Below are 15,283 nucleotides of genomic sequence, written 5' to 3'. Positions count from 1 at the left end.
CACAATGAATACCGCAGGGGGAAATAAGCCGACTGTTATTATCTGCGTAATGCACCCCGCAGATATGGGGACTGGTAATGGCTGCGTTTGATACCTCGGCATGGAAAAGCAATATCGTCCATATATTTATTCAATTCCCAAACGCAGCCTTGATGCAAGTTGGCTCTGCGACCTGGGCACACGGGGCCAGTTAAATGAAACCGCTTGTCTCTCCGTTTGTTTTTAATACGAAGCAATACAAACTCAGCAGAAAAAGCCACGCGTCACTTTATGGACACTTCGCGCAAACGGACCACCAAAGTCAAACTTTAAAACGCAGTTTGTTATTTTAGACAAGGTTCAGTACTCACACTTTCCATAAAAGTTACGAGAAAAGAGGTTTTTGTTTTATAATCATTTTCGATCCGCTGCTGGATGAATGCCTCCACACGCCGTCGCCATCCCTCGCGGCCACCAAGTGCCACTACGATCCACTTCGCCGCTACGATCCACCTCACCGCTGAAATCCACTTCGCCGCCGCACGCTACCTGCCCTCGGCGCTCCATCTCCACAGAGCGCGTCCTCATTATCGTCTGAAAATTCTCGTTGTACGAAATGGTAATTGATCTAATCTTCAAGAATCCTCTTAACCCACTATACATATTTTTTATTAGACCATGCTTTCCTTTGCCTTGAGGTCAATTTAATTCTCTATAACGTGATGCTTTTTCTAAGTAAGGTTTATTGAAAACAGAAATGAATGTGCAAAGGGGAAAAAATGGGGGGCCCCAAGACATCTGGCCCACCCTGTGGAGTCCAGATCTGTTACACTTAAATGTTTGTAAATATTCTGTCGTATTCCGAAAGACGACGCACCCCAGGTCTCCCTTGCAAGAGAGGTCATGTATATCGTGTGGCTCAAGGGTCCTACATTCAATTGAAGAGGGCGAGTGGAGGGGAGTAGAGTGAGATGAGAGGTAGGAGAGTGTGTAGTGGGGAGTAGAGTGAGATGAGAGGGGAGAGGTAGGAGAGTGCATGGAGTGGAGTAGAGTGAGATGAGAGGTAGGAGAGTGTGCAGTGGGGAGTAGAGTGAGATGATAGGTAAGAGAGTGTGTGGAGGGGAGTAGAGTGAGATGAGAGGGGAGAGGTAGGAGAGTGCGTGGAGGGGAGTAGAGTTAGATGAGAGGGGAGAGGTAGGAGAATGCGTGGAAGGGAGTAGAGTGAGATAAGAGGGGAGAGGTAGGAGAGTATGTGGAGAGGAGTAGAGTGAGATGATAGGGGAGAGGTAGGAGATAGCGTGGAGGGGAGTAGAGTGAGATGAGAGGTAGGAGAGTGTGTGGAGGGGAGTAGAGTGAGATGAGAGAGGAGAGGTAGGAGAGTGTGTGGAGGGGAGTAGACTGAGATGAGAGGTAGGAGAGTGCGTGGAGTAGAGTGGGATGAGAGGGGAGAGGGAGGCAGGAGCAAGTCCGTGGAGGAACCTGAAGACAGTGAGAGTGACCTTGAAGCTGATCTGGGACCGGATTGACAGTGGAAATATCAGAGGACTGGGCTGATGCGGCCTCATTCACGGGTATGGGCGACGAGTCTGGCAACGGCACTGCGGATCGGAAGGAGTCTGGAGGAGGGAGGCAGGAGCCATTTATGGTTAAAATGTTCAGTTGTGACTAAAGCTGTATAAATGCAACTCATTGTCATTTTTGGAAAATGTTAAAATCAATAAATGACCTAATAGAGGACCTAATAATAGAAAATAAAAATGCACGGAGGATTTAAATTCTTAATGTTCAGTCAACAAGGTATGGTCTAAAAATGGAATGCAGTAATCCATTTTTTTGTCCTTATGCACAGGCAAAAATGCTTGCGTAACATTTCTGGCTGTGTACTAATGGGCACTCATGGTAGACTTTCCAAAAAATCTCCTTATAAGGCACCCACAAAGATAAATATAACTGCGTGAGAATGATGTAAATGTGCTTTTTGCAACGTACCGAAAAAAGGTCCCTTACCAAGTTTGGAAGTTGCGAGTGCCAATTGAGATTTCTTTATTTTTCCCTTCACTGAACGGGAATATCTCGGCACAAGAAATGACAAACAATGAATGGCCATGCCAAATCCATTTCATGACTCACGAGTGCAAAAGATAAATGCATCGTACAATTCATCGGGTTTTTTTTGGCAGAACTTTTGGCGGCTAATTTTCTGCGCCCCCTACGTCTTCCTTGCAAAAAGAACGATTACAACCACCGCCTGCGTGTTGTCACCGTTGGGCCGCATACATCTCTCCGCGTGCTGTTAGGCACCGTGTCCGACGTTTCGCGCCGCGTACTGAGAGCTTGACATTAGCCAGCAGCTGAATTCGGAAAGGTTCTGGCCATCGCGCCGAACACGCGGCACGACCCAAAAAGCACGTCGGGTGAGCTGCACTCTGCCCTCCCCGAGTTATAAAATAAACTCAATACTTGATCGAACGTACAAACCATTGCGACAATGCAAACAAAGCCGTGCATGCCGGTATCGCGGAGCGATAACGCACGACGACGTACCCACGACAGCACCGCACGTCCTCTGATGGGGTCGGGGGAGTGGGGTCGGGTGGGGGGAGGTTCACCTGGCCTGCGCGCCAAGCGAACCGTAATGGCCATCTGTGTGAAATTACCGAGGAGCGTGCCCCGACACAGACGTCACCTCGAGAGGGGCTGGCGGAAGAGGTGGCAGAGCGAGGTGAGGGTGAGCCGCGGGGATTCTTCGTGCCCTCGTTGCCGAGTGTCTGCGTGTGTGCACGTGTGTACGTGTCTGCGTGTGTGCGTGTGTCTGCGTGTGCGTGCGTGTGTCTGCGTGTGTGTGCGTGTGTGTGCGTGTGTGCATGTGTCTGCGTGTGTGCGTGTGTCTGCGTGTGTGTACGTGCGTGTGTATGCGTGTGTGCGTGTGTGTACGTGTGTCTGCGTGTGTGTACGTGCGCGTGTATGCACGTGTGTGCGTGTGTCTGCGTGTGCGTGTGTCTGCGTATGTGTGCGTGTCTGCGTGTGTATGCGTGTGTGTGCGCGTGTATGCGTGTGTGCGTGTGTCTGCGTGTGTGTGCATGTGTCTAGCGGTTAGCGTGCTGTGGTAAGAACCCGGCGACCCGAGTTAAATTACCGCTCACTGACCAATATAAGAGTGGCGAATATCTGCACCGGTCCTGGGCCTCCGCTAGGTCGACTCAGCCTCAAATGAGTACGTGGCGCTGCGTGTAAACGTCGCCACTATGGAGACGAATGCGGCCGGGCGTGGTGCCGGCCACACCGCCCCTTCACAGGCGCTGCTCGCAAGCGCCACTTTCACAGGCGCCGTCGTCCTGCGACGTGGAGAGCGCACGGGGCCGTCGGGCAGGACGGGGTCGCACACCGCGGCGTCCCAGCTGACAAGACGCCAGTCCTCGCCCGCCCGCCCGCCCGCCCGCGCTTGTACATATATGGGGCCGCCTTCGCTCGCCGCTGCGCATTCTTAGGATTCGCGGGATTTTTAAGATTTAGCCGAAATTTCTCGGCGAGCGGAGGCGCCTTTTGGCGCGACCCAAAACACGCGGCGTTACGGCGCGCGCGTCCGTGCGAGCGCGCGTGTTTTTACGCTGTTATTGTTTTTGGTACGCGGCGAGGGAAGGGGGGGTTGGGGGAGTCGGTGAAGGGGCTAGGAGGTTTTTTTATGCTGTTTGAGTTGCGTGTGAGTTTACAGGTCGGTTGCATAATTACAAGGCAGCTCCCAAGTGCTGCCCTCGCCAGCCACAGAGTTGTTAACCTTGAAGCGAGGCCAAGGGCTCCGTCGACTGCTGTCAAGTTCTTTCGTGGCCCGCCGCTGCACAGTTCCCCCCCCCCACGTTCGTCGTCGGGTTTTACCGCGCGCATTCGGTGGGCTTAAGAAGCTTCCGGCAACGTGCGGCGAAACGTCGGACACGGTGCCGTACGGCAATGCACGACACATGTCGAGGGGGACACACTGGGCGTGTGGGGGGGGCTGTCTTTTTTTGACCGCGCTCAGCCACGCGGATTCGCATCGACAAAATGAATTTCCGCTTGAAAGCGCTCTCCTGAGGTGCCTTGCAATGGGAAAGTACAAAGTCGCGTCGCTCGCTGCGTGAGCGGTAGTCTACGGCCTGTCTCTCTCTCGAAGATCCATGATAGAACAAACATACGAGCGGTCGTACCAATAGGAAGGAAGAGGTCAGGGGAGCGTTGCCACCTCTCCGGGCTTTTCCAGGATTGCCCTCGTGTTGAGGCAGCCGTCCCGCGGGACAGTAAATGTCCCGCGGTGTTTTTTTGCGTAATGACGTGCCGCTCGACGAGACGCAGTCACACGTAAGTCGTCGTCGTCCCCCCCGCCCCTCCTCTCTCCTGGTACCTCGGGATATTGTTCTTCTTCCCAAGGAAACCCCTCCTGGTTTGTTGCTACCTCATCAGAGGCGGCAACCCTCGGTCGCAGGGGTGAGGCTGCGACGTCGTCGACGGGAAGGCGTGGAAACGCGGTCTCGCCGCATCTCCCCTAATCCGCGCGACAACAGAGCTTGGGCGTGAACTCGTGCCCGCCTTGTTGATCCGTTTGTGGACACAAACACTGGACGGGGCTGGTCCTCACACGAGGGGTTGCGTGAAGTTTTAACGGGACAGGGAGAGAGCGAGAGCATCTGCTCCGAAGAAGGTAACCGCCGGGTTTGATGCCGATTACAACTGTGGCTGTCGCCTGATGAGGCTGGTTGTAATCAACGTCGTGCTCGAATTGTAGATGTGGGTTTACTCTCCAACACACCGGAGTTGTGCCGAACCAGTAACGAATTGTCACGTTTTGTTTACGTGACAAACCTTACTAATTGGCTGTGTCGGGTGGTGGCGGGTTTAACGACACATTAATATTTACACGGTCTAACTAAAAAAAAAAAATCTCCATCATGGCCTATTACTTGTCCGATGTGTTTTCATCTTTTCACCGCCGTGCGCCGTTGTTGTCGTTCTGCCACGACGAGACTCGGAGCCCCTTCCCTTGGAAGGCTTCTTCATTGGAGCACTTTGCACACGTAGCCAAATGTCGGACTTCACGCCGAAGGGCACACGTGGGTAACAACCCCACCCCCCTCCCCCCCACCCAAAAGCACATCACGGACGGCTGACGCGTGCTCTTCCTTGGCCAGGAAATGCGAGTGCCCCTCGTGTTGGCTTAACAAGATGCCAAGGAGGCGGCTGCGGTGAACTGCCTTTGAATGACTAAACCAAACAATTGAATAACCTTCTCAGACTTTGCTTTCAGAGTTGACGTCGAGCTCTGGCAGATGAAGGACGCGCAGAGTGCTGCGCTGCCGAACAACAAAGCGTCCTGAGAATGAGCCCTCCGAAAATACACGTCGGCAGAGAAAAACCAAAACAATTTTTTTGCAACGAGCCCCTAGAAACACACCATCGTTGACTGTTCTGTAGCAGGTAAAAAAAAATACACTTTGTTATTGTACTCCTGAAAAACAAAAGCTCTTCTGAGTCGTAAAGCCTCTGAGATAACCCTTTGCTTAAATCCTCAACCCATGAACCCTGACGCTGTCCCATTCCCCACCCCGACTCCATCCACTCTGTGGCCAACACCACCACCCCCCTCTCTCCAACCCCCCCTCCACCCTTGCTGGCCACTGCCCGGTCACCCCCCTCCCCATCACCCATTCCTCCCCCTACCCCCCCACTCTGGCTGGCCACCACCACCGCAGGTAACAATGAGATCAGGAAGCGGTAACAACCAGAGCCGAAGCAACAGCGCGGAACGGGAGAACGGGTGCGGCGAGCTGCCGGGCTCGGGGCCAGGAGGAGGAGGAGTGGACGCTCGCGACAACGCAGCGCCGGCTCCCCGAGACCACCGCGCCGGGACCATGAGCGGCCGCGAGAAGGCGGCGGCGGTGCCGGAGGGGACTCCGGGGCCAGCCAAGCAGCGGCACGCACGCAAGGGGGGCGAGCTGAGCAAGAAGGACCTCCTGTGCCTGCTCAGCATCTTGGAGGGGGAGCTGCAGGTAAAGTGGACGTATGCACGTGAGATGTTAACCACCTCGCCTGGTATACAGGAGGTCGTGGGTCCGGTCCCGACCCCGACGCCTGCTGTATATTTGGAGTTTGCGTGTCTCTCTCTCTCCCTCCCCGTGGTCACGTGGATTTTTCTCCGGGTCCTCCGCTTTTTTCCCCTCCAAATTTAGCATCAACATCACGCGTTACGAGTATTTGGCTGCTATAAATCTCCACGTGATAAGCCACTTCGTTGAGCTATCAATTGTGGCCAGGTCACTTCTGAAAAAGAGCTAGACAGCTCAGTGGTCCTTACCTGGTAAAAAATACAAGTGGTTTAGTTGAGTTTTTAGTTGACGTATGTATGGGGACCTTCTATCGCATGGTACGCAGCCAACTTTGCTAATCAGAGACATGCGTGGGGTGGGGGGCGAGTGAAGGACAACAAACTGAGCGCACACAAATGAAACGGTTCTAAGCAACACGTCGCCCCCGCCACGGTGCTATCGGTCGGCACGCCGGGCTCGCGCGATCGCCCGTTCCATCTTCCAGCGCGGCAGTTGAAACAAGGGTCTGCACCTCTCTTGGCCGTTGGCCAACCAGCAGCATGAATTGTAAATGTTGTGGATTTGCTCTCCAACACACCGGTGGGCTGAAGCAGTAACTAATTGACACGTTGTTTACGTGACGAACCTTACTGGCCGTGTGTGTCGGGTGGTGGGGGGGGGGTTACGACACATTTATACTCACGCAATCTAACCCAAAAACCTTTATGATGAATAAATGGATGGCACCGCAGTTGACCGACAGGTCACGTGCGGCGATGGGGGTCAAGTATGGGTACTCCCACCCATGTTCCAAATGTCTGGTCAGGGTGGAAGAGTAGGCTAAAGTACCTGCTGGAGAGCCCCCGAAGCGGAGGCCCTTCTCAGCTGGGTCACTCCAATGGGTTGTGGATTCAGGATGCGTATTCAGGCTTTTTGTAGTGGAAGTGTCTGGCCAGGATGTGTCGTGGTTGGAGTGACACGACTGGCAGTTGAAAAAAGTCCTGGTCTTGGGTGTCAACTTTGCCTATCCATCACTTTTTAAAGCGCATTTTTGAGAGGTTCAGAGTAGTTACCCTATGGGACAGACTGTCCCCAGCCATGGCAATGTAGAATTACCTACCCTTCGTGCCATTGGAGCATACCACTCCTCCATAACTCGTAAAATGTGACACTTTTTATTTAAAAAATTTAGACTTGTTAAGGTATGCTTTTTGACATTCTTCGGGAAAGGTTTCACCGTTTGTTTTTTTCCATAGGCCACATTTTGTTTCTGCAACGCTGCTTTCATTTTTTTCCCTTCCAAGCGGCAATTTCAAGGCCGTGAGTAATTGGCCAGAGGTGGGTGGGAGGCCACGTGGGAACACATTTGCACCTGAGAGGCAGTTTCTCCATCTGAGGTCCCGTCATTCTCTGGCGACCACCCCCGGTGATGATGCGAGTCCAGCTTCAGGAAAAATTCTTCAAGCACCTGTCAACCAAGGCCGGAGGTTTCGTCTGAAACCCATTTTGAGGCCGACTGAGCTCATGCCACGGCGGGCCGTAATTGCCCGAACCTCGTGACGTTCGCGACGTACGCATGAAGTAAAAATTTCGTCCTCGGAGCCAGAAAAACAGAAGCGCGTCACGAGCACTGCGCACCTGCACGTGGCTCTGCGTGCGTGCGCGTGTGTGTGTGCGCGCGCGTGTCGCGTAAACACACCATCTAATGGGGCCACACACCTGGCCGGCTCCTGTTCCAACGAGGGCGCTAACCGTTTCACCCCGCTCACCTCGCTGAAAACACGGCGGAACGAAAGCTGTGACGCGGGGCACGGCCAGTACGCAGACGCGGCGTGCTGCACGCAAGCAACTCCACGTATAAGTGAACGTGTTTGAGTGCCACAGCCCCACTCATTGGCTTTCCACATCAATATTATCCGGCAACATTTGTCGTGTTTGTCCGGATATCGGAAGCACTATGGCTGGATCCTATTATATGTGCATTTTACTTCACATATCTTCACACAAAAAACCCGCCACTTTTGGGTTACTAGTCTTAATCTTACTTGAGTGCGGATGGTCGTACTTCCAAAAGACCGCTTCTGGGTGAATCATAGCGAGGTCAAACTGCGGATGAGTGGCAGATAATAGGATTCGTTTTTCACCACTTTTGGATTTGTCCCCATAGCTGCACAAAAGCATTGTTCATAGGAATAACAAATGGACAGATAATAGCAAGGTCCATAGATCATTTAATGGGCAGAATAATAATAATGGGTAAAAGTAATGTATCAAAGAGGAAGTTCTCTCAAGTGGCCGGACATTAGTTTGCACCTCATTTAGCTTCGATGCACCTAAAGTTGATCGTGAGGCCATGGAAAAATGTAACACAAAACTAGCATCGCAGGGAAGATGGGAACAACTTGGGGAGACGGATACACGGGGGATGTGTGCCTTTGTTTTTCCTGCAGACTTCAGCACCCTACAGCATTGGAATGGCATCACACACCGTGAGGAAACGTGGTCATAAATCAAAAACGCGTAAGCCTTAATTATTTTTCAAGGGGTTTGCCAAAGGCCCTTTAGCGTCAGGAATAAAAAAAAAACCTAAGCAGCTCTTACACACAACACGCATAGTACGCCATGTCCAATTCTTAGGGCGTGCTTCGAGCAAATTCAACATTCACGACAGCTCCATTGGTGACGCTGCGCGTGGGACTTGCAATTCGGAGGTTGCCGGCTCCATTCGATCTCCCGGCGCAGCAGTTGAAAACATGGTGAGGGTTTCATGAATCACCTCCTCCTGCCTCTTGTCCACCCATCAGTGCAGATTGGTGGACCACAGTTTAGTCGAGTGGCAAAGGTTGCGTGCGGTGGGGCAATGGGCGGCTACTCGCCACTCCATGTAGTAGGCCAAATACTCCGAAAGAGGGTCTCTCTAGAGCGCCCCCGAGTGAAAGCCTCTTCTGCCAGCAGTGGGGCGGGCAGGCAATTGCAGAGCTGCACCTTTACCGTTTCACGAACTCTGTGAACTTATTCGCTCGCATTTTAGTTTCCCGAGTCTCTTTGTATTTACGAGACCATTCTTTTTGGTGTAAAAAAAAACAACAACCTAGTTTGTATTTTCACAGGCGTATGTAGATGCCGTTCGTAAATAAACGCGCAAAGCGTAGGAAAAGCAGCGGCCGTAATTATAAAGCGAAACAAAAAACGACCGTCTGAAAAATGAATAACGCGACGCCGACTTCATTAAAACAACAACAACAACCGACTCAATAAACGGACGAGGCCAGTAACTAAAACGGACAAAAAAAAAGCGAGCGGCCGAGTGAGCTCAGCTTCCTCGGGAGCCATCGGAGGAAGGGCCGCTCCCTTCCTCACAGTCACACAAAGCTCCCCCCGGGGGCCTGTGCCTCGCCAGTCACTGCTAGCCGGGGGCCTGTGCCTCGCCAGTCACTGCTAGCCGGGGGCATGTGCCTCGCCAGTCACTGCTAGCCGGGGGCCTGTGCCTCGCCAGTCACTGCTAGCCGGGGGCCTGTGCCTCGCCAGTCACTGCTAGCCGGGGGCCTGTGCCTCGCCAGTCACTGCTAGCCACACAAAGTGGCCGGCACGCTCACAACGGCCATGTCGGAGCCGGTGGGTCCTCAATTTTTTTTTTTTAGCACGGTGCCCCTCCAAATCAAGCAATCAAGACCACTGGTCCCCCACGTGCCCTCCCAACCCCCGTCGCCTCTCTCCCCAACCCCCCTTTAAGTCAACGGCGGTTTGGTCCGTGTTGTCCCCCCCCAACACCTTCAATTATATTATCACGGTTGGCTACGTACGGCGCGAAAGAAGTTCAACGTACACACGTGTTGTGTATTGCCGTTACCTGCCTCTGACGTTCCCAAGTACACATTTGAAAGAAAAAAAATTCCTGCACGGTATCCACGCTGCAACCTGTGCCCCCCCGCCCCCCTACTCCCGTGAAAGAGTAGGAACCGCTGCACTTAGGATCATTGGTCTGACATTTCAGTTTGCCCATTGCAAAATAAACCGGGTTCTAAATTGTGATGAGTTCCGATCTCAGCCTGGTATTGCACAGCCGTTTTCAAGTTGTGCCGAGTACAACTCTTTGGAGCCCAGCCGCAAAAACCGACATAGTAGTACTGTAGTACCATTTGGAATTTTACGGCATCTTCAGACGCAATTGAATTTAGACGCTTTATACATAGACTAAATTGTTAATGTAAATGTTGTATTTATTTTGAGGCCTAAAAACGTCAGTTTGCTTATAATGTGATGTATAGCTGAGCACAGGATATACATATGCTCGATATCATGTTGCGACGGCTTTGCAAAAGTACGTGGCCGTTTCTGGAATATCTCTCTGAAAGGAACTGCCGGTCGGTTAAGACACATTACGTTGAGTGCTTTTTTGTGGATTTTCACTTATTTACAGTGCCCAAGTGAGCCGGTCGCCCCCTCCAAGTCAAGACAATGAATCCCGCTAATCGCAAGAGCACAAAAAACAATTCACGGCGAGATATACGGTTACCAAAAACGGCGCGGAGACTTCCCGAATAACATTCGATCTATTTACGTAATGAATTGTGCGCAATTTAAGAGGCAGGGGCCTGCGTAATGGCAGCCTTGAATATCGCTCCGTGCCGTGGACATTCCGAGCCTGGCAACTGTGCCACGACTGGCGCCACGGAGGCAAGATGTTAACTACCTCGCCTGGTCTACGGGACGTCGTGGGTTTGATCGCCACCCTGATGCCTGCAGTTTATGTCTCTCTTCCTGTGGTCGCATCAATTTTTTCTCCGGGTCCTCCACGTTTTCCCTCCACATTTAGAAGCATGCATTTACAGTATTTGGCCGCTATAAATTTCCACTTGATAAGCCGCTTCGTTGAGCTATCGTTTGTGGTGGCCGGGTCGCTTCTGGAAAAAGAGCTACGTAGCTCAGTGGGCCTTGCCTGGTAAAATACAAAAATAGTTTAAATAGTTTGGTTTTAGTTGAGGCAGCGGCGGCGATGGCTTCGATCTCTCCGCCGTGAGCGGTAACGCGGCCGGCGCTCGGCTCGCGTGTTCACCCAACCCCCCGACCACAGCGGCCACACGCCGGACCCTGCAGAGTGTTCGCGTTCGGATCAGGCACTAAATCAACGGCTCCGCATGTAAAAGCCAGAGAGCCACTTAGCTGCTAAGCCCGGACTTCAATGTTTTCGTGTTCTGACCTCTGGTGTGTGCCGCGTGCCGTCGCAATGACATCACGCTGTACGCCCGGCACTTCCCTGTCGTTTTTTTTATTGTCAAATAGCAAACGAGGCCACCAGCAACAGGCTCCCCGCTCTGCGTGTTGAGCAAGAGTCACGCGAGCAACATGCGTGACAGAGCTCACGCGAGACCCCGAACACAACAAATAGGCAGATAGATTTATTTTCAGCTTGAAGGGCCCAATGACCTGCTTAGGCTATATTTTGCGGGCGTCCCGCAACAGGTACAGATGCCGTCAAGTACTGATGTTAAGAGACGCAAGCGTGGTGGTTACATAGGTCGCGATACAAAGCTTAAAGTGTCGGTACGTGCTTCACGTGTCGCGTGATATGGGGGAACCGGTCGATAACGAAACAAAAAAAACCCAATCACTGCACTGTTTTGTTGAGGAATAAAAATAAAGGAAGGGAAAAAAACATGCCGTGGGCTTGAATCTAAATAAAACCACCGGACACTTTTGGCGAATCATTAACCTCGCTCAGGTTCAGCGGATTCCGTGGGAGAGCGCTGTTTTACGAGGATGGAATTTGAGACCCGATAAGCAAATCAATGAAGGAGTAGGCCTCTAAATTAGTGATGAAAAAACAGGACTGTTTTGGTCACAGCCTGTTGCTCAATAACAGGCGGAGGTGCTTGAGTCACGGCGTATTTTTATACGTGGATACTACGCAATGCTACTATTTATAAATGACAGGACAGCTCCTTGCAGATCAACACCAGACATCGCCCCGTGTGCTCATTAAAGATCCCAAAAAAGCAGCATTTTAGTCGAAGCAATCAGTAAGTGCATCACGCTTCGCAGATCAATGATCACAGCGCAGACGAGCTTTGAACAATGACCGCTTGCGCAACTTTGGAGACGTTGATGCACTCTCAATGTTTCGAATTGGCACTTTCGAAGAAACTTAAACAAAATATCAGAGAAATCCGGCGGGATCCCAAACATTGTAATGGGATTACATGGGATATACTACGCTGGAAGAGGCGCATGGGAGCGGACAAAATTAAAGTTGTCAGTTGCGCCGGTTTGCCAAACGCCACCGCCAAGGAGGAAATCATCTTCACATCTGCGTAACGTGCCGAATTACGGGCAAACGCGGTTCCACGCAGAGCGACCCACGACCACGGCCAAAAGAAGGAGACATTTGCCGCTTGCGGTTCGAGACACGCGACCGCCCCGGTTAATATTGGCGGCTGTATTAACCATAAACGAGCTTCCCAGTGGACTTTAAAGATGCTGCAGCGTCATCCTGACGAGATACGAAGGCTGTGCTGTGTGTGTGCGCTGGCGGCACAGTCCAAACGTGCCAACAAAGAAAAACATTTCACAATCTTCACAATCGGGGAAAAGTCAGAGGGCAACTTCTGGCCATCTCGCGCGACTACCGCAGAATATAGCTGTCCGTGAAACACGGCGGTTTCGGCACAGAGTTGCATCGTAATAACTTGTGCGAGTAGCTTATGCGCTCTGAATTTGTTAATATGGGTCCAGTGTCCAATATAAGTATGATTGTCTGTTCGTAGTTCCCAGATTTTGCGCGCACAATTCGGTTCAAAAGTGTTTAATGTTGCTGCTGCCCCAAAGTATGAGGAACCATCTAGTTTGTGGTTATTGGCATCTAAATTTAGCCATCTCTGTCCTCGTTTAAACCGACGCCATTAACATCACTAACGTTTAAGTGTGAACGTACTTTTACAACATAATTGCCACAATTAACTTTGTTTGTTTTCTAAATCTGCAATTGTGGAATGCTTTGATGTTGTCTGCTGGCCGAGTGGCCCCCTTTGAAAAGAAGAGCTCCTTAGCTCAAAGGGCTTAACTCAGTGGGAAATACAACTTCTGTTCAGTGATGATCATCACCATGAGGAGTCAATGGTCAAAAATTACTGAAATGGGCAAAGCCACAGAGCACCATCAAAGACAAAGGCCGCCCAGATAGCCTTAGCAGACTGTTGGGGCAACTGCTGTCAACTAGCAACACCCATGAAGGCCGGCACAGGACACGAGGGGGGTGGGTGGCCACCACCACGCCAGGCCGCCTTTGTCTCCCCAGTGGCGATGTTCACACAACGCGCCAGGTATTCATTTGAGGCCGAGTTGACCTAGGGGAGGCACAGGACCGGTTCAGATAATCGTCACCAGTGTCGTAGCGCAGCACAGCGCTAACCGCTGCACTCCCGCTCCCCCCTACTGACGGACAAGACTCGTCCGAGAAATACAGCGCGCGTTCGTGAGAGATTGGCACTAACACCAAACGTACGAAACGATTACAAATCATCCAAAACCGCTGAACCCTTCCAACACGGAGACGCTCACCTCTCCCCGGGGCCAGGGCAAGCGCGCACACGGAAGAGTTTCTTTTTTTTACAAGAACAGAAATCGATGCATTTATTTGTTTTGTCTCCGAGACACAACGATGACAGCGCGACAGACCGGGCCCTACGCCCGGGGGGCGGCCTCTCGTGGCTCGGGAGCCTTCGAAATGGGAGGCAGCGAATATACATCGCAGCTCGTGAAACTGGCCCGGTGGCAAAAGCCACACACGCGCACACACACGGCCTTAAACAACCGGTGCTGCGCTGCAGTGGGGAAAACAAAACCAAGACTGATGAAGACGTGACAGCTGGCTTTTTTTTATTATTACCCGAGCGATTACCAACTCGCTGCTGCAGTGTAATGGTTAGCAAGCTGGATTTCGCAGTCCAGAGGTCGGACAGTTCAAACTCACAACTCGCCACGTTGGTAAGCTTATTAAATCCCACCCAACCCTCCTGACCCAGCAGTGTAAACGGGAATACCACAGTTTAGCCGATCAGCGGGCCATGGAAATATTTATTTATTAATACAACTTTTTGTTAAATGTTTACCAGGTAAGGCCCACTAGCTATATAGAAGCGACCTGGCCTACAAATGATAGCTCAACGAAGTGACTTATCACGTGGAAACGTACAACAGCGAAATACTCTTAAACGCAGGTTGATTCTAAATGTGAACGGAAAAACTGGAGGACCCAGAGAAAATTCACGCGACCACGGGGAGAGAAACATGCAAACTCTAATTACACATCATGGTCGGGATCAAACCCACGACCTCCTGCCACCATGGGAGAATATAACCACCATGTGTGGTGAGGTAAACTGTGGGTACTCTCACCACTTTCAGGATATCTGGCCGGTGTAGAGGAGGAGGTTAAAATGCCTTCTACAAGGGCTCTCTGGAACTCCCCCCTCCCCCCCATGCCCAGTGGAGGCCCTTCCAACAGCAAGGGCACGAGCAGGAAATTGCAGGGCTGCATCTTTAGCTTCTGCTACACACTTTGCACTCATCGCACAGCTCCGTCAAATGTGCACGTTACCTGGAACACGTGATCTTCCTGGAAACCACCGTATGTACAACACGCATTGTGGACACGTGATTACCATCAACATTTGCTTCAGGAGCAAAAGACTTTGGGCGAGTTTTGACTTTCTGAGTCGCATTGGCAGGTTCAGGGTCTTCCTGTCCAAACAGACGCTGCTGGAAAAGTTTGATCCAGAACCCCTGGACACCGATGGACTTGAATATTATTTAATTAGTTTTTTAGTGATCCTATTGTAGAATTACTTATTTATATTATGTTCTGCATTCTCAATCTACCAACACAGCAAATGATCCATAATATAGGTGTTTTTATTTTTGGATTTTATCGCGTAAATATAAAAGTGTCGTTAACCCCGCTACCACCCAACAGAGCCAATTAGTAAGGGTTGTCACGTAAACAGAACGTGCCAATTCGTTACTTGTACAGCGCACCGGTGTGTTGGAGAGCAAATCCACAACATTTACAATCTGAGTACGACGTTTCGCCAGTAATTACAACCAGCTTCATCAGGCGACAGCCAGATTTGTGGCGGGCTTAACGATACAATAATATTCACGCGATCTAACCCAAAAACTTTATTATGAATAATATTGGTCGCGAAAGTCTACGTGTTAAACCGAAGTTCAATAGAGCATGAGGCTTGGCTGAA

The 15,283-nt window shown here is 51.3% G+C and overlaps 2 protein-coding genes across 2 annotated transcripts in view; one reads left to right on the top strand and one right to left on the bottom strand.

Moving 5' to 3' along the window:
- The window catches only part of CMSS1 (cms1 ribosomal small subunit homolog), a 170,452-nt gene that overhangs the window by 83,405 nt on the left and 71,764 nt on the right, over nucleotides 1–15,283 (bottom strand).
- LOC133353599 (filamin-A-interacting protein 1-like) overlaps nucleotides 1–15,283 on the top strand; it is a 128,495-nt gene that overhangs the window by 46,672 nt on the left and 66,540 nt on the right. Inside the window, 1 exon segment of the mRNA XM_061569968.1 lies at nucleotides 5,700–5,996. Within this exon segment, the coding sequence (XP_061425952.1) occupies nucleotides 5,706–5,996 (291 nt within the window). The 5' untranslated portion in view covers nucleotides 5,700–5,705.

Source organism: Lethenteron reissneri, chromosome 6, assembly GCF_015708825.2.
Source record: "Lethenteron reissneri isolate LAM-NWPU_2019-01 chromosome 6, ASM1570882v1, whole genome shotgun sequence".
Lineage (NCBI taxonomy): Eukaryota > Metazoa > Chordata > Hyperoartia > Petromyzontiformes > Petromyzontidae > Lethenteron > Lethenteron reissneri.
The sequence above is the reverse complement of the archived record's forward strand: the minus strand, read 5'-3'. Positions and strand labels throughout refer to the sequence as shown.